At 39.8% G+C, this 20,667-nt stretch overlaps 1 protein-coding gene across 1 annotated transcript; it reads right to left on the bottom strand.

Moving 5' to 3' along the window:
* Window positions 1-1,246: 1,246 nt before the first annotated feature.
* Window positions 1,247-14,495, bottom strand: LOC143029671 (solute carrier family 41 member 1-like; the record flags this gene model as incomplete). The annotated part of the gene is given in 8 exon segments (XM_076192486.1): window positions 1,247-7,487; window positions 9,568-9,716; window positions 10,461-10,669; window positions 11,789-11,936; window positions 12,878-13,024; window positions 13,373-13,517; window positions 13,793-13,972; window positions 14,274-14,495. Coding segments are annotated over 8 exon segments (1,386 nt in total), but the record flags the coding sequence as incomplete, so codon positions are not given.
* Window positions 14,496-20,667: the final 6,172 nt, after the last annotated feature.

Genomic DNA, 20,667 nt, shown 5'->3' with positions numbered 1-20,667 from the left:
TCCTAATCCTCTCAATCAAAACTCTCCCATAAGCCTTCCCAACTACACTCAAACTGATCCCTCTGAAACTACTACACTCACACTTGTCCCCTTTTCCCTTATTAAGTGAAACTATACAGGCACTCCTCTAATACTCTACCCTCTTTTAAACAAACATTAAATAACCTCACCAGCCAGTCCACCATCACTGTATGTCCCTTTTTTTTTAGACACTCCACATGACACCCATCTCTCCCAGGTGCCTTACCTGCTTTCACCTCATCTTATCTTATTTCTCCTCCATTTTCCTTATTCATCACTCCTTTTCTTGGCACTTCCCACTGCAACTACCTATCCCTCCCTATCTTCCATTTAACAACTACTTAAAATACTCTGCCCATCTTCCTCTTACTGCAGTCTCTTCCATCATCATCTCTCCACCTGCACCTTACCTTTACTTCTCTACTTGATTTGGCCTCACTCCAACTCTTAATTTCCTTCCTAAACATCTTTTAATTTCACAATTTTCTGTCATACTCTTAGCCCATATCACATCTGCTCTCCTTTTTTGCTCCTTTATCTTATGATTTCTTTGTACCTCTCATATGATTCTCTCATCCTATTTTGTAACCAATCTGTGAATGGTTGTTTCTTCTCTTCTACAACTTTCTTTGCTTCATCATCCCACCACTCACTACCCTTCCTTCTATTTCCTCCTGTCCTCCTTGTTCCACACACCATCTTTCCACACCTTGTGACTCCCTCCTGCAAACATCCCTATTCCTCCTCTACTTCTAGTTCTACTCTGTCCTTCACTCCCTCCCATTCTTCTCTCAGCTTCTTGTACTCCTTATCCTTTTCTTTGGGGCTACAGAGAGTAGGATGCCTAATCCTATCACTGTCCCATTTTTGTTGCCCTTTACAACTCAAGTCGGAACACTTCGAGTGTCTCCCCTACCACAGGGTTTGGTGAAAAAGGAAATGAATATTCAGAGAAGTGGTACAGGACAGTATTAAGAATGGGGGAACTGCATAATGGAGGGACAGTTGCAGTATAATAAAGTTGCATCATTTCTCTATGAATAGAGATTTCCTCTACCACAGACAAAATGATGTGTGGCTTTGGTCTGTAGGGGTGCCCCATAGACCCTAAAGTATCAGCTGCATGCTACTGAATAGCTTTTAACCCCACAATAACATGCATTCAATACCCCAGATGGGGAGATATTATAATGATAATAACAATAATAAGGATAATTAAACAAGGTTAACAATAAAATCTGTTGATTAGTTGAATTGCATGATTTTTTACACTAGACTCTTCCTGTGTTTTCCATAACCATGACAGCCACACAGAAGAATTGGATAGTGAATTCATAATAATCAAGACTTTGATGAAGAAAAACATAGTAATAATAATAATAATAATATTAATAATGATAATGACAATTCAAAAGTATTTGTACGAGGATAAGGTTTTTACATGACTTTTGGTAAAAAGAATCCAACTGAAGAAACAGCTTTCCCCCATAACATATTGGGACAACTGCAAAAGCAACATTTGCAGGTACCAAATGCTTTACACAAATTAACAAAATACATGAAATGAATCTCTCCTCTTGGGCACCTGTGAAACACACTGCCCAAGGAATGAAAATGAACAACCATAAAAAGCGTTGCATGGGTTTACACATTTGCAATACGGTAACACACTGTATCAACTTTTCTTTTTTGGACTACAACCAGACAGTTTTGTTCAGCTAAAAGGCAGACCTTAGATCAACAGGCTATAAATGATACAAGATTCCCTTCTATCCATAACCCAACCCTTACATGAATAAAATCATCCGGCATTTGCCTCAAACAAAAGTTATATAGTGCACCATCATGTTGCTGTGGTAGACAATAAACAACTTCAATAATTATGCGAGCCTAAACGTAGGGGGATGTCAGCAAGAACTCTCTGGCAAGAAAGGATCATTCAGACACAATGCAGATGGTAGATATGTGATGAGTCAGTAAACAAGACAATGCAAACTGCGATTATAGATGGGCTATGTTACATCAATGTATGAGAATAAACAAAAGGGAAAGAGAGCAGTGAAAGTCAGAAAATATGGTATACAGTACAATGATGCTTACAATGGGATATGGAATGGCAATGTATTTAATGGCAAAAGATGTATATGTAGTAAGAACATCTGTTTAATGACGGTATGGTGTCATGTCAACATGATGGGAAGAAAAAATGGTTATGAGAATACGTGACAAGAGCCCAATTGGAAACCAGAAGAAGCATTAAAGCAGGGAGGGAGAGAGTGAATGCAAAGTTGTATTCAAATTGATATGATGTTTGGTGAATGCATAGTAGAGAACAAAATGGAAGTGGCAATGGTTTTTCTATTATCACGAGTGGTTGGCCCTATCTGAGACCACTGCAGTACAGTATTTTATTTAGTTTTATTTTTTTGTTTTTTTACTCCCATGTTACACACATTCCAGCAACCCTGTCTAACACCCTTACAATGCAATCTTCAAAAAATGCCTTCACTATACATACAGTCACATATCTAGGATGGCTAATGTGCAATGTTTAACCCAAGTCAAAAAATGAGACTAACTGTTAATAATAATGCATCTTAGTGGTGACTGTAACCTTCTGACCTGTAGATGCCTCTGTACAAAGCCAAGAGGATATTCATAAGCAAGCACATTTACTGATATGTTAACAAACACCTATACAAAGCCCAAGTTCCCATTTTTTATGCTGAACTGCAACCTTTACAATACACAAGCATTTCCTTAATCTAAAGACAGACCTTTCTGCCAATAAACAGTGGCAGATTTAACACACTATTTTGTGCTTTGGATACATGAGGTCTTCCTTCCTAGTATGTTGCCAACCACCACTACACTTCAAGTTCCCAAAATCAACACAAAAACTTCAGTCTACACCAAACATTACCATTAATTAAGGCACTTGAACCTTTCCTCTTAAACCAGGAAAGTATGTTCTCTTAAATTACATTATTCTAGATGAATGAGAACCAGGACCACAAACTCTGAGCATGACACTCATAAGTGTATGGGAAGGAGACCTTGTGCTGTGGTAGGCCACACATTTCTCCGAGGGAATGCAAGGTCACACTTCTAGCTCAACTTCTAATATTAGTATACATAGGCAAGACAATAACAAGAAGCAACTGTTAAAGTAAATAATGAATGGGAGGGGAATGGAAAATATGAAAAGCAAAATCTAAAGAACCTAAACCCAGTAAAAATAGCAAGTGCTGGAAGGCAAGTAAAGTATAATATGCGTGGCAAAGTATTTGCATAAATGATCTTTTAAGTACAAAAACTTTTAGGGTTAGTATCAATTAATGTAGAGAATGTAATAAATGTAATGTAGAAAATGGAGAAAAATGGGAGATAAACCAGTTGTTGTTTGCTGATGACACTACGCTTGTAGCAGGATCAGAGGAGGGATTAAAGAAGTTAGCAATGGAGTTTGGGAAGGTGTGCGACAGAAAGAAGTTGAAGATAAATGTGGGTAAAAGTAAGGTGATGAGATGTACAAATGGCAGCAAATTGGAAGTGAGTATTAAGTGAGAGAGTCTGGAGGAAGTGGATAGCTTTAGATACTTGGGGGTAAATGTGGTGGGAAAGGGAGGAGTGGAGGTGGAAGTAGAATGTCGATTGAGAGAAGCAAATATCTGCCTTGGGGGATTAAAAAGAGTGATGAGAAATAGACATTTGGGAATGGATGGTATGAGGAGATTGTATGAAGGAGTGATTGTGCCAACAGCACTGTACAGGGCAGAAACATATAACATAAGAGAGGAAGAGAAGAAGAGTTTAAATATGCTCAAGATGAAATGCCTGAGAAGTATAGTAGGGGTTACTAGGCTGGATAGAGTGAGAAATGAGGAGGTGAGGAGGAGAATGGGGGTGGAAAGTGAGTTGGGAGATAGGGTTAATAAAAGAGTATTGGGATGGTTTGGACACATAGAAAGAATGAGTGACGAAGGACTAGTAAAAGATGTGGAAGGCAGAGGTGGAAGGAGTGAACATAAGGGGACAACCAAGGATGAGATGGATGGATAGGGTAAAAGGGGCATTGGGAAAGAGGGGAATGTCTGTTGTGGAAGAAAGAGAGAAGACAGAAGATAGGAGTGACAGGAGAATGGTTGTGTATGGATGATGCTGTGATGCATAGAAGGGAGTGGGTGGGGGATGGGAAGGGGGGTTGAGGGAGTATGTGTGAATGATATTTTGACACAGTCCAAAGGGATTTCTCCCCGTCTACTCTTTTTCTGCATGAGGGAATGGAGATGGGGGGTTGTTGATTAAATGAAGCAATCTTGCTGTGGATGTGTTGTGTCTTGCTGCATTGCTTCTGACCCAGGGCAGTGGGCAAGATGCAGGGATGACCCATCATAGAAGAGGAGCAAAGAAAAGAGTGAGGGAGGGGTGGTGAATGGGAGTGGAGTATATAGGAGTGAAATGGGTGGGAGTGGATTTATATCTTTGATTTGGGCTACCTATCTTGTAAGGGGTAAAAAAAGCCATTGTTATATGTATGTATCTATTAATGTATCCATTATTAGTCTGATGATGAAATTATGGGCGATAAATTAAGGCGATAGGTAGTGAGGAGTCCAAACAGGGATCATACCTTCTGCCAGCCTTCCATATCTCCTCAAGAGAATAGAGACTACCCTAACTACATATATAAAAACAAGAAAATGATGGGGACAGATATCTTATTTACACATGAATAATCAATAGTATCAATAGGAACACTCAATGAGTAGTCTGTTCCTTTGCAAATTAATATGAAATTAGTTATTGGAAGTGCAAAGAAAAGATAACTCACTAATATTTCTAGGATGTATTTGCAGTGAACGAGCATAGCAGTAAGCATAGTAGTGAGTGCATAAATGGGCCTTGAAGCATGTCCAATGTTCATCTGTACAGCATGGAACAAAGATGTAGCATCCAAATCTTTTCCTCAAATTTTACCAGTATGCAAGACTCACTGCCATGTTCGTTGTTTTGGTCCTGTTGTATTTACCTATTTCCAACATTTCAGTTGTTATCTAACTTGCAAGGTGGCTAGGCATAAATAATTTTGTTGGAGCTTGGGGCTTTAAAACTGTATGTTCTTGCTGGTGTTGTGCATTAACTACAGCAGGCTGCAATACCTCTGGGTTCTAGCATCCAGACGTTAGTGGCCTAGTCTGCTTGGCCACCATGCTCCCCTGTTGTATTTACACCTTGGTAAAACGAAGTGCGGATTATGAATACAGTTAAAAAAGCTCTTGGGACTTTAGCAGAACCCATACAGAGCAGAGCTACATATCATTTATCTATATCAGACTCCACTCCACCTCTTCATTTTTCTATAATCCTATGGAAGGGGGGGGGGGTTATAAGAATGTCACTATCATGTACCCATGCATGTCAGAGGTGACTAAATGGGATAGAGTACAGGGACTGGTATTCCTTCCCTCTGTAAGTTTTTCCTGACCATAGCAGTGAGCTTTGTCTATCCTATTGGTAATCAAGACTGAGAAGAAGAAGAAGAAGGTGAAGAAGAAAAGGCAAGGAAGAATAGGAATACCTACAATGTGATATGCACCACTACAAAAAAACAAAAATGCTTCAAAGTTCACTTCCTCACTCCTCACTACACTTACTGTGACCCTCATTCCACATGAATGCACCCTTAAAGAATGCAATTATAACTTAGGGTCAATTTAAATAATGCAAATAAAAGACAAGTACAGCACCAACAATATTGTGAGGCAAATATATGTTTAAGAGCAACTGGACAAAAAGCTTAATCTTCCTTGAGCCTTGTATGTAGGCTTACGCTAACATTTTCATGATCAACTGAAACCTTGGCTCCCCCAGACAGCTTGTTCTACTCATGTGTGTTTAGTTTAACAGTTATACAGTACAGCTGTCCTCATCTGCCTCCCATTCACCTTATTAGCACTCATCAGTGATATTCCGCCTCAATGCTCGACTTTGTTGGGGCAGAATTGTAGGACAGAACAATGGATTATAGAAAGTGCTAAAAACTACAACTCTTTAAATAAAATATCATCAAATCTAGACAACTTTGAGACTACTTATTGCTTTCTATAAAAACAATGTCTCCGAGTTCTTGAGAATGGAATCCATACCTTTGGTATAAAGCACACACATTACACCATTGGAGTCTGGACCAATGCACTTCAGTATAATGTATGACTAAGGCAAATTTGGCAACAAAAATGACCATCAATTTTGATACATGATACCTAACTCTTTTTTTCTGCAACTGATAGGTCAGTTTACATGTGTATACACATAAATATGAACACAATTCTTAAGACCTTTTCTGTAACTGCACACATTCATATTTCTTTTTCCATTCTGTGAAGAACTTTTATCGCTACAGTCTCATCTCTGTCAGGTCTTCTGCAAGTCTCTGTACAAGAAAGGCAAGGCATCAATACAACTTACTTTTCAAGGCAGAGTCATTTGGCAGGACCTTTCGAGACGAAAATCTAATTTTGTGCAAATTGCAAATGTTCTCAGAAAAATATCTCAAAATATCTCAACTTTCAAGAAAAAGAACAACAATTTACAAAAACTAAAAAATAAAATTCCATGTTGGTACTATAACGTCACATATCTAATAGACAGCATTAGCACCTAGTAAATCATTTAAACCATGAATACATGTCTACCAAGCACAAAAGTGAGGAGCAACTTAATTTTACTTCTATACTGCAAGTCAATGCACAATTCTATTGCAACAAGTCTCTACAGAAATGCAGGAAGAACTGCAGATCATAATGCTAAAAAAAAGAATGAGAAGCAGGTGAAGGAGAGAGGATCTTTTGTGGGCCACAAGGAAATCAAGTCAAGAGCTGCCACAAAACTAGTCACATTTTCCATCCATGGAAAATCTGACTGGCTCCTTAGAAAAAAAAAAACATCCATATCACCTGGAGGGGAATAAAATATCTTTTTCCATCACAACCTGTTATAGTCATTCTCAGAGTCAAGTTCTGTGATTGGTGACACAGGGATATATCATATGTGCACCAGTTACTCTGACAAAATACAAGTGGAGGGTTTTGCTTCTTCACGCATTTATATCATTCTTCGTTTCCAGATATTCACAAGATCCCAAAAAGTTCTACAAAGGTAAGAATTTGGGATGAACTTCACCTACCACTCTTATAACTATATGGAAAACCTATCTCAAAGCCCTAATTCTAACTGGCCGAACCGTTAATCACTTTATGCATTATCTGCAGACAACCTTAATCACCCACATCAGCATCACCATCACCAATGGCATATAGGAAGTGGAAGGCAATGGCTAAGAGTCCAGTGCCAAGCAAATCCCCAAGTGCTGTGAGATATGGGATGGCCGAATTGTCTGGGTCGATAGCCACTTTCCACATCCAGTGTACCATCACATATGCTACGTATAACAAAATCATTACCTGGAAAAGAAGAAAAAGTTGTTAAGCTTTAATTCTAAGTAAATCATTCAATTACTAATGTTCATGTCACAAACTATAATACATACTAAGAAAGGATAACAAATGGGTTTTTGATTGGTGTGGAATGGGTGAAGGGTGGGTATACAATTTAACTCAGCCACCTGCAACATTTACTCTTAACTTTCCTCTTACACACCATTCCAAACTCAGTTATCAATTGCTTCCTTTTTTTCCTCAGAATCAACCATAAGTAGTGTCATCCACAAATAACAACTGATTCATCTCCTATATCCCTCAACCCTCATCCACCAACTCCATACCTCTACTCAGCACTCTCTTATTTACCTTGTTGTGATGCATGAGGTGGAATGGGTAGGGGGATGGGGGGTGAGGTAGTATGTGTGAGCAAAATTTGACGCAGCCCAAAGGGATTTCTCCCCGTCTTCTCCTTTTATGTATGGGGGAACGTAAAGGGGGGGTTGCCGATTTAATGAAGCGGCCTTGCTGTGGATGTGCTGTGTCTTGCGACACTGCTTCTGACCCAGGGCAGTGGACAAGGTGCAGGGATGACCCGTCATCCAGGATGTGCTAAGATGAGAGGGAGGGTGGAGGGGTGTGGAGTGTATTCAGGGATGGAATGGGTGGGAATGATTTTATGCCTTTTCCTTTTTGGCTACCTCCCTTGTAAGGGGGAAAAAGCCTTCGTATATGTATGTATGTATGTATTACCCCATCCAAACCTTAGGGTGCTGGTCAGAAAAACTCCCAGACCCTCTTATGCCTTTACTTTTTTTAGGAATTTCCCTTTGGGGCTACAAGGAGAAGGATGCCTAGTCCCAATCCCCGTCCCTTTCTTCTCGCCTCTTATGATCCAAGTGGAAATACTTGGTAGCAGTATTCTTTTCCCCCACCATAGGGAAGACTAGTAAAAGAGGTATGGAAGGCAGATGTGGAGGGAGTGAACATGAGGGGACGTCCTAGGATGAGGTGGATGGATGGGGTGAAGGGGGCTTTGGGGAAGAGGGGAATGTTTGTTGAGGAAGGACGGGAGAGGACAGAAGACAGGGGTGAATGGAGAATGGTTGTATATGGATGATGTTATGATGCATGAGGTGGAATGGGCGGGGATGGGGGTGAGGTAGTATGTGTGAGCAAAATTTGATGCAGCCCGAAGGGATTTCTCCCCATCTTCTCCTTTTATGCATGGGGGGACGGAGAGGGGTGTCGCCGATTTAATGAAGCGGCCTTGCTGTGGATGTGCTGTGTCTTGCGACACTGCTTCTGACCCAGGGCAGTGGACAAGGTGCAGGGATGCCCCGTCATCCAGGAGGTGCTAAGATAAGAGGGAGGGTGGAGGGGTGTGGAGTGTATTCAGGGATGGAGTGGGTGGGAATGATTTTATGCCTTTTCCTTTTTGGCTACCTCCTTTGTAAGGGGGAAAACGCCTTGGTATATGTATGTATGTATTACCCCATCCATATGCATGTTGAACAACCAAGGTGACATCACACAACCCTGATGCAGCCCCACGTTCACCCAAAATTATCCACTCTCTCCATTCCCTACCCTCACATATGTCCTACTATTCATGAAAACTACTGACTACCTTCAACAGACTATTCTATACACCTATTCCATACATTCATAATACACTCCACGATGCCTCTCTATCAACCTTGTCATAAACCTTCTCCAAGTCTATAAAGGTACAAAAATATCCTTACTTTAACCAAATATTTCTTACATACCTGTCTTACCACAAATACTTGATCTATAAATCTTCTTCCTCTCCTAAACCCACATTGATCTCCAATTACTCTCTGTTCTCCTCCTAATCCTCTCAATTAACAAACCAAAACATCTTACCAAACATACTTGACAGACTGATCCCTCTAAATCTATGTTTCCCTTTCCTTAGACACATGTTGAACAATCTCACCAAACATTCCACTATAACCACCCTTTGTAAGACATTCCCCATAACAACTACCAAACCGAGGTGCCTTTCCATTCTTGGTAAACAAAAAAATTAATGTACATGTACAAATGGAATGACAAATAAAAAATATGTATGACCTACTTGTAAAAAGGCTGCAAAAAGATAGGTGACCACAAAGATGGGGGTGAGGGATGTATGGCCAGCCTTGAGGTATGAAATGGCATAAACAAACACCAAGTGGCCTGGAACCACCAGCAACAGTAAGACTCGGGCTGCCCTCGGATGTCCAGCTGTAAAAGAAGTAATAATTCACCTGTTAGCACTGTAGGACATGAATCAATAATACAATAACACTAAGGTTATCCTTCCTAAAAACATGAAAGAATAAAATATCACTAAACAGAATTCCTGGGCACCCTCATACAAAAAAGAAATGCTTGGAGCAACTGAGTTCAAAGACTAGCAATTTTGGGGGAGGGGGAATCTTAGTTATTCACTGGTAATAACCAGTACTTCTTTTTGTGGGGATAATATCACATAAGAGAAATAGATCCCCCAACCCAACCCAACTTCTATCCTTGGGAACAATATTACACCAAAGAGGTAAAGTCATAGAGGTGAAAATGCACAGATTTAAGAAAGATAGCAGATGAAGTGATCAGCATTTCTTTTAAAAAAAAATACTGAGTGACTTCATTTGCACGGATGTCACGGGTCCTTAAAATACTGATGCATCAAGTTTGTTCTAAAATTCTTGAATAGTATTTGTACACACTGTATGTGTGTGTGTGTGTGTGTTTTTATATATAATAATATATATATATATAAACACACACACATACAATGTGTACAAATACTATTCAAGAATTTAAGAACAAATTTGATACTGAAAGATACAGATGGATCACTACAAGCATAGCTCCCTTCCCGTATAATACAACTAGGTAAATACAGAATTATGTTATTAGCTGAAAGTAATCATGCCACTGTGCAGACGCTGTTAATATGACAGAAATCCACATGGCGCAACTTACATCTGGCACAGAAGGCTGAGCAAGGATTCGTACAGATGGTAGTTATGGCCTTGGGCATAACTCCTAAGGGTGCCATCAGATGAAGAGCAGTCGAGATACGCGAGGCTTGAACTGCTACTAGGTTACCACCAACACCATTGATGACAGGTTGATACACAGCAATACCCTTGTAGTTGGCCACTGTGAAGTCAAGAATCAATCCACCCATGCTATAAAGAAGAAAAAAAATTGTTAAATCTTACTAAGTAATCAAATAAACAAGTAGATAAATCTATTTATACACCAAGAGATTTTTCACCCTTATAAGGGAGGTAGCCAATTGAAGGCACATACTTTCTCTCACCCATTCCACTTCCCTTCACCACCCTTTCCCCCCACCCTCTTATCTTGGCTCCTCATGGATAATTAATTTCCTTCCAAAACATTTTTTTACTATTTTCAAAATTTTCTGTCACACTGTTATCACATTCCACATCTGCTATCCTCTTTGCATCCTTTATCTGCTTTACTTTTCTTCTCTTTTCTTTGTACACCTCATATGATTCATCCTATTTTGCAACCAATCTGTGAATGTTTGTTTCTTCTCTTCTACAACCTTCTTTGCTTCATCATCCCACCACTCACTACCCTTCCTTCTATTTCCTCCTGTCCTCCTTGTTCTACACAACATCTATGCACACTTTGTGACTCCCTCTTTGAAACATCCCTATTCCTTCTCCACTCCTAGTTCTACTCTATCCTTCACTCCCTCCCACTCTTCTCTTAGCTTCTACTTTTACTCCTCCTTTTCTTTCTCATTTAAGTAGTTCATTCTAAACACCTCCCTAACTTCTGTCCTTTTCCTCTTTCTCCATCTATCCTCCACTCTCAACTTACCTTCCACCAAAAAATCATCTGATATTCCTCCACTACCCTAAGAGCATGTGCATCCAAAACTCTTCCTACTCTTCTCCTGGTTACCACAATATAATCCATCAAAGCCCTATCTACCACCCTTCCACCCACCACCCTCTCCCATGTGTACTTATGCTTGATTTTCTTCTTAAACAGTGTATTTGTCATCATCAACTCACTTTCTAGACACATGTCCACTATCATCTCTCCACTACTATTTTTTCCTGGAACTCCACACTTCCCAACCACTCCATCTATTGGTTTGTCTCCTATCCTAGCATTGAGATCTTCCAATACCACTACATAAATAGATAAAATAAAAATAAAAACACATTTTCTGATTAATATATTTATTCTATGGCATACATGTTGCAAAATAATTTCCTTAAGCAGTAAGGATGCTCTCAACTCAACAAATGGAAAAGTTCACAAACCTTGAAATCATCATGGCAGCAATAACTGGAGTCCATCCAGAGTAGAGAACCTCCTTGGTGTGTTTGTTGCGTGATGCCAACCAGATCCACAATGGTAGGGACAGCAGGTAGCCCACAATAATGAGGGGAGCCAACCAATAGTCTTCCGCTAAAGCAAAGAGTAAAATTTAAATGGTTGGAATAGAATCTGGTAAAGCTGAAATAAGAAGAGCATGATGATATATATATATATATATATATATATATATATATATATATATATATATATATATATATATATATATATATATATATATCAATGAGTGAGATTCAGTTGTAAAATATAAAAAGGTTTTATTTGTTTGTGATGTGGGTGTGTCCTTTGACTCCCTTATAAGGGGAAAAGGGCATTTTGGTGTGTGCATGTGATTCACCATAATCTTGGATAATGTGCTGAACTAGTGATTGATGTATATTACCCAATTAGATGAGAACTCAGAGCTAGTACTCTACCTGATCTATGGGTAATACTTTGTGATTCACCATGACATTGGATCACATGTTAGACTTGTGATTGACAGCTATTACCTTCCAGATGAGAGCTTAAAGCTCATACAAGGCCAATCATCTATGGGTAATGCTGTGACCACACTCACACACACTTGGAGAGAAGGAAAAGGGACCCAACAAGTATTGCTCCTTTCCTGTATACTGCAATTGGGTGAACACACACACACCAGAATAAAATCCACTGAATGTATCATGGTAGTGAGAATGAAGAAATATAGAAAAAACTAACAAGTAATTTTGTAGTACTCTTCAGTTTTTCAATATTATAAAGTACAGGAATACCTCACTATACAACTGAGTGGTGTTCCCAGCTGACTGGTTGCAATGTGAAAATTTGTATATTGAGGTGGGTTTTACATGTAAATAATAGGGGGGTTGTGTTCATGGATCCTGTCAACCCCCTCCCCTCAATTTTTGCCTACTGGAGCTTTGACATACACCCAACATTTGTTTTACCTACTTTATAGCACTCGGTCGTATAGTGAGGTATTCCTGTATTATATCAAGTTATGAATGGAAATAAATATAATAAAAACTTACTTTTGGCTTCATACAGGATTGATGCAATCCAAGAAAGGAGACCCAATGTGGTTAGGTCGCCCAATGATGCTGCAATTGGTGTTGCAACATTGTCGGGGTTAATATTGCACTTTCGCGAAAGCAGAATAACACCCACCATGATTACGCCTGGAAAAAATGTTCATACAATTCCAATATATCTGCATATGAACATAGTAATTTCACTTAAATTCCCTGGTGCAAAATAAACTTAATTACTACATCAAAGAAAATTATAATAAGATGAAGAAAAGTTTTGAAGATTTATTTTGAAATATGACTCACAAGTCTGTAATTCATGCTCAGGATGGCAATACAAAAATCAAATGGACATAAATTTCATTATCATACTTTAATTTCTATTCATTAGTGTCTACCTGTAGCCATTGTAAATTCATACATGATATATATATATATATATATATATATATATATATATATATATATATAAATAAATAAGCAACGCAGAGCACTTACCGAGAATGAAAGATGCTAATGATGCTGTGACGAGTGCTGATGCACAAAGCAGAAGAGCATGAAGTATATGGAATTCCCCTTCAGGAATCCAACCCATGACCACTGCAGCTACGGAGGCCAAGAATCCCACCACAATGGCTTGACACTGTAAAACAAAAGGACAGTAAGGTAAATTTTTAATATCATTCCCCTTGTTATAATGCATCCTTATTTTGCAGATATTGATCTCAACAATCAAAAGAATACATGTTAGGTGAAAAGATGGCTGGATGTGAAAAACTTACAAAAAGAAGAATACCAATCATGTATGTGTGGGGAATGGGAGAGATCACAATTAAAAGACATAATTGAAGACTGATAAGATAATGTGATAAAATAATAAAATATAGAATAGGGTGGAATCAGAAAAACCCAACTTACCTGAATAAGAGCAAGGTTGCCCAAAATCATTGACAGACACTCGTCTCTCTGATCCAAGTGTCCCATATTTGCGTGCGTTGAGAGTCGAGAAGCCAGGGTCATCTCAAGGTTTCCTTTGAGACCCAACAGAGCTGGTACCATAATGAAGAGTTCACTGACAACTACAAATACATCCCAGTGCTGCAAGAAACCAAATGTATGTCATGACAACAATTGACATTGGCAATACTGTAAAATTTGTAACATACTTTATAGCAATCGATACATATGTTTTAGAAAAATTGTCACTGTGACTTCTACCAAAAATGTGATTTTCAACACACCACCATTACTAAAATCATTACTGCTCCTAATCATGAAAAATTAACCAAAATCCACTATGACTGGTTATCATGCTTTTCTTAAATCAAACTCAGAAAGGTATCCACAATGAGTTGTGTAACTTTTCCACAACTGAAAATAACCATTTGTGATGATTTACCTGTACGATATCAAGGACAAGCCCTGCTCCAACCATTCCAAGCCCTGCAACAAGGAAGGGGAGCATGACTTGCATCAGGATGGCATGACTGGTCTCATCCTCTTCAATGGGCAATTCAGCCACAGCATCACCCTCACCAAGCAGAGCCTTGGCCTGTTCCTCCTCAGATCCGGAGGTAATGGAACGCTCCTCGTACAAGCCATCACCTTCTTCGATAATGCCCTGGAAAAGAAAAACAAAAGGTTTCACTGAATGAACATAAATCAGTGGTGAACCGTGCAGTATTGTTGAACAGGAAAGTAAAATTATCACAGAAGAGTGACAGAAAAGACACAGAACAGGTTCTCTGAGGAACAACTCTTGATAGTTCATGCCATCTCTGTTGATCTGACAGGGATAATGGAAACCGTCTATACTCATGTTTCACAAAGTGGTGTTCTATCCTTGGAGACAAAGACATCATGCCAAATTTATATCCAACTGCTCCTTAAGGACATTTCAAGAATCTTAATGAGGCTGGTTGACAGCCTCTTCAGTGAAGCCAAAGCTCACTCTATGTTTTGTGCATGGGCTCTGGAAGCCAGGCTGAATCTCTAACATGCCTTGGGGAGACATCCAAGGTTTCGAACTACTTAAAATGGCATTCAGTAGAAGAGCAAACCAACAGAATAGGTTTTGGCCAATAAGGAAAATGGTTGTTACATTTTATTTTATTGTTTTGCTAAAGTGAAAAGGGAATGGATATATGCCTTTTGACTTTGGCTACCTCCCTTGTAAGGAAAAAAAAACTTGATATATGTATGTATGTATGTTTTGCTAAATCTTCAAACATTGGCAGGACCAGTGACAGATACCCACAAGAAGTGATTCTGGGGTGAACATCAGAGAGAATCATGACCCTGGCACTTGTCTTCAAAGTTCCATCAACACACCTTCATCGGAGGTGCAACCCTGAAAGGCTGATATTTGGTCTCTGGACCAGGCCTACAATCTCTTTATATCAACTTTGTATTTACTCCACTTTCTCACATAAGGAGAGCTGACGTCTGGGAACAGTTTCCCTCCTACTACTATTATAAGCATGTGATAGTCCAATTTAAAACCATAAACAAATTTAAAGTTAAACAGATGGAAGAAAAGAGATGGTACCCCATAAATGCAGCTCTTTTTCTGTACATTATAATCAGATAAATACAAACACACACGCAAGTCTGTATGATAAATAAATTGAAGAGTAGGAGACAAGACCCAATGAGCATTGATCTTTTCCTGTATACCACATTTTGGTAAATACATATCTTCACTCACATTATGGGTTAGATGACCTACAATCCTACCATACATTTGGGCAGATATCACTGAAGGTCAGTATGTTAAGTTATAGTCACATGTATGTGTATATATATATATATATTATATAATATACAATATTATATATATATATATATATATATATATATATATATATATATATAGAGAGAGAGAGAGAGAGAGAGAGAGAGAGAGAGAGACGCGCTGCGGTAACTCCTTACATCCATACCAAATGCATGTGACTGACCCCCGGCCTAACTACTTGAGCACGATGGCCACCACCACCATCCCCTTCTGTTGCACACGCGACAACTTAGGTCTCCCTTCCCGAGCTGCTCACGTCCGTCGCGGCGGCGTCGGCGTGAAAACAAGTCTGGGTGAGCGTCCCTGAGCAGAATTCGAAACTCCTGCGACTAAACGACCGTTGGTGAGCTGCATCCTTAACGCGCAGCCCCAACACGACCCCCGTAGTGATCAAGTGAACTTTTGAAGGGAATAAAAAAAATATATATATATAATAATAAATAAATGAATCAAATAACGTGTCATTATTGAATGCGAAGGACCATCTCGATAAGACGACCCCTTGGGCGGACTGTTTCTGTGCCTCTTGCAACATTGAAGACTTTGAACTCTGCACTCGAGCCGGCTTAGTCGACGTCTAATTCTAATTCTAGAAACCAATTATATATAATCATGAGAGGATCCTCCGCTCATTATTAACCCTATTCGCGTCTGGTGGCGGCAGCAATTAGCCTCAACAACAAAACGCTTCCACCACCGACAAACCTACGCATGACGTCAGCGCTCAAATCTTTATATATAAACACATACATACCCGGATTAGCTGTCATTACGAACACACCTTGAATCGGCAAAAGATTCTATTCTTGAAAGTTAGTCAGTATACGTTGTGTGCGATTGTCTAGTAAACAACACGATTCCTTTAAAACCAAATCCTGTTTTGAAAGCCAACTGCGTAAATGATAATAATAGTAATAAAATTAAATGCTGGGTATACAAGGAAATAAACAATTTTACAAATGAATAAACATATTAACAAAATACACAAAAAATAATAAATATAAAATATATATTCCGCTAAAAAAAATTGTCCTACAATCCAATAACGATAGGTCTATGAGAGTATTGCTGTTGGGAAAAGGAATCTTCTATAAAATACTTAAGGTGATAATGTGATTCTTACATTGGGGGCGTAATTGTTTTTAGAATACTATGAATTTTATAGCAGCAATATCAATAATGAGATACAAAACACGTACCCTATAATCGAATAAGGTCTGTAGTTTGTTTTACATAGAAAACGGAGCTATATTGTTGGATGATTGGATTTGTAAAAGGCGTTTGACTGTGGCATGGGTGGGGAAACTGCATAGCAGAGGTAAAGTGGATGGAGTGGAAGTAGTAGCGGACCATCTTCGGGAAAGCACACTACAAAGTGGATTGAATGGGCTAGGAGGACGTGAAAGAGTGGACTAGGTCACACACACACACACACACACACACACACACACACACACACACACACGTACGTGTGGATTCGAATGAGAAAAACGTACATAGGTGGGCTGAATAAGAGACAAAAATAAATGGGAGTAGAAGAGAGCAGGCCGTTCGACATAATAAGAGGCACCGGCAGGGCATGAGACGGAAGTTGGAGTGACTCCGGAAAGGAAGGTGTTTGTACGTGAGTGGCGCGCCCTGCTGAAGAGGGAACAGCGAGAGAAAACGGAACGTTGGCTCAGAGCGAAAGTCGGGTGGACGCAGGTGTGCGCCAAGTCGCCGTGGTTGTTTGATGAATACTTTCATGAAGTGACGAAAGAGGTGCTGATGTTGAAGAGACGCGGGAAGGTGAGAGGTAAGTGAAAGGTGTATCATCTCGAGACAAATCTCTTGTATTGGCGAGTCCCCGCAGAGGGAGAGGAAATGATCACAGAGGCCAGAGATATAAGAGGGTAGTCACAGGCTACAAAAAAAAAAAAAAAAAAAAAAAAAAAAGGAGAGGGATTATGGACAGAAAACAGTACAAGTGTTTGTGTGTGTGTGTGTGTGTGTGTGTGTGTGTGTGTGTGTGTGTGTGTGTGTGTGTATTCACGGTATCTCTTTTTACACTACCCCTGTAAAAGAGTGGTGTCAAGGCTGAAACACACACACAGTGACATATATGTATATATATTCTATCTCCCTTGAACCCCCTATGCAAAATTTAACCCATGTCTTATCCTATAAGTGAGAAAGGAAGGTTGGGACCATTTCCCTGGCCTGTCTGGCCGATGCCCCAACGTTCCCCCCAATGCCCATGAGTCTCCAGATCATTAGAGGAATCCTCTCTTTCATAAGAGGCTGCCATCTTGCGTCCTTGGGCAGGTCGATGTCTCTCTCTCTCTCTTTCACGCCGTTTCGACACCCCAGGCGTAGCTGCCGAAGTTTCGAACGCTGAATTATGAGCATTCCAGCGTCCCACTGACCCACCAACGAGACCCTCGTATACGTACATGTGTGTGTGTGTGTGTGTGTGTGTGTGTGTGTGTGTGTGTGTGTGTGTGTGTGTGCGCGCGTCTGTGTGTGTGCGTGTCTGTGTTTGTTGTGGATAAACACGCACAAACACATATTTAGACATATGCACATATATATATATATAAACACAAACACACGTGCCAACACTCAACCATATATTTACACATATGCACATATACAATAAAAACAAACACACGTGCCAACACTCAACCACATATTTACACATACGTATGAACACATATATACGTATGAACACATATATACGTATGAACACAAACACATGTGCCAACACTCAACCACGCGGATTTAGTCACACGGTGAAGTCTCTCTCGCTCCTGCAGGGACCACGAGCAGCTGAATGGAGTTGCCAGGCGACAGGGAAATCAAAAGGCAATGCGCCACGCAGTGTGGAAGGAATTAACAAGGATGACCTCGTGTTTCTGACTTTAGTTAACATGTACGTGCTGATCTAAATGTTCTGAACTTAGAAACGAGACACACTGATGTATTAAACTTTTACTAATTTAGAAATGGTTGTAATACAAACCACCTGTGTATCTCTTTAGAAAAAAAAAGAGAGAAGTCTGTTCAGCTTGAACAAATTCTGAGGCTGTAAGGGTGTTATACAGTGCTATAGCAACGAGAACAATGTTGACCAAAGCCCTAAACCTCGGGGGGACGCTTTAAAAGTTTTGCTCTGGTTAAAAAAATGGGAGTTGTATTCAGCTAAGGCCTGGTCCCTCCTCACCCCTTCCCTCCCCACGCTGAAGGACTTACGTCACTTAAACGCCGTTCATGTCTCTTGTCCATTAAGGAACAGCATCAATCACGAGACGACGTAAAAACCTGACCCAGTTAAAAAAAAAAAAAAAAAAAAAAAGCTGATATCGCCAGTGATTTGGAAGCCACCTCGCCTCGCCCCGCTGGGCGGCCGGCCCATTACGAGCGGGGCGGGCCTGGTAGTGGCACAAGTCGTATAAACAAGGACCTGGTTCTTGCGCAATTCTCATCATAAAACATGGGGAACGTCCCGCGCTAAATGCAAGTCACATACCGCCATTAAGGCGCGGCACTTCGCACATAGACCGCCATTAAGACGCACCACTTCGAAAATAATCCGACGTTTAAGACGCACCCCTCTGTACGTATCACGCCATGAAAGACGCAACATTTCGTAAATACCGCCATGAAGACGCACAAATGGGACAACACCTCTCACATAGCCCGCCATTAAGACGAACCACTTCGTAAATATCCCGCCATAAATGATGCACCCCTTTCCACATATCCCGCCATAAAAGAGGCACCCCTTTCCACATATCCCGCCATAAAAGACGCTACATTTCGTAAATACCGCCATGAAAGATGCACCAATGGCGCACCACTTCGTACATATCACGCCATAAAAGACGTACGTCACAAATACCATCAAGACGCACTATTTCGAATATCCCGCCATAAAATACGCACCATTTCACACACATCCCGCCATTAAGAGTAGTTATTTCACTGACTATAATATAATGGGTTTTATTTTTTAAAGCCCTAAACTTTGTTTAAAAGTTGTAGACTATGTTATCAACCAAAATCTCATTTATCGACAACAGACCGGTATTTTCGGTTGGTATTCCTGACCATATTAGGATAATAACGAAACCTCAAAAGGGGTCACTGGCTTCAATAACAACGTTATTGATGTTATCATCCTTTTCAATTAATAATAATAACGACTTGTTCCCTGAAAATATATTACGGGGGGTGGGGCGGGGGGGATTTGTCTTGCTATGGAGCGGCGAAGAATGTCAGTGGAATTTCCTCCTCTTAGATGTAAACACTGGTAAAGGGTTACCGAGGGAGGGGCGAGGAGGGCAAGGACCGGTCCAGACTTTTTTCAAGTCGGTGTTCGTTCAGGTACTGACGCGAAATCGCGTAGCCTTAGCTGGAACGAAATAAACAAATGACGGCGATGTGCTGAAAGTGTCTGCACAATTTGAATATTTAACGTTTTTCGTTCTATGGATTACGGAAGTGATCTAGGCGTGTGTTTTACTTTATTTTATTTCACTTCATTATTATTATTATTATCATTATTTTTATTATTGTTATTATTGACATCTAACAGTGACTAGCGTAGACAGAGGATTAAGATGGTGGACGTAGGTGAGTTACTAGCTAACCTCGATCCTAACTCCGCTCAAATAAAGTTAAACGAGTTGTCTTAATCGCGACAAATTCCAAGAATATTTCCGGGCAAGAGACGAAGGGTCTCCGCCCCATTTGATGACGAAACCAGCGCTTCTACCCTAAGGGGATAATAATATCGAAGAATGATTAGATTATTTTTTAGTAGAGATTAGTCTTCGATTATATACGAAAGCTGCGTAACTCTGGTCTGTAGGGGTGCCAGGCACTTCGTGTCATAATTAATATCATAATGCAAGTAATAATGATAATATTTATAATGATAATATTTATAATGATAATCATAAACTAATAATGATGACGATGATAGTAATGATAATGACAATAACAACAAGAACAATAA

This window comes from Oratosquilla oratoria, chromosome 11, assembly GCF_046742065.1.
Source record: "Oratosquilla oratoria isolate Oo_2021 chromosome 11, ASM4674206v1, whole genome shotgun sequence".
NCBI lineage: Eukaryota > Metazoa > Arthropoda > Malacostraca > Stomatopoda > Squillidae > Oratosquilla > Oratosquilla oratoria.
The sequence above is the reverse complement of the archived record's forward strand: the minus strand, read 5'-3'. Positions and strand labels throughout refer to the sequence as shown.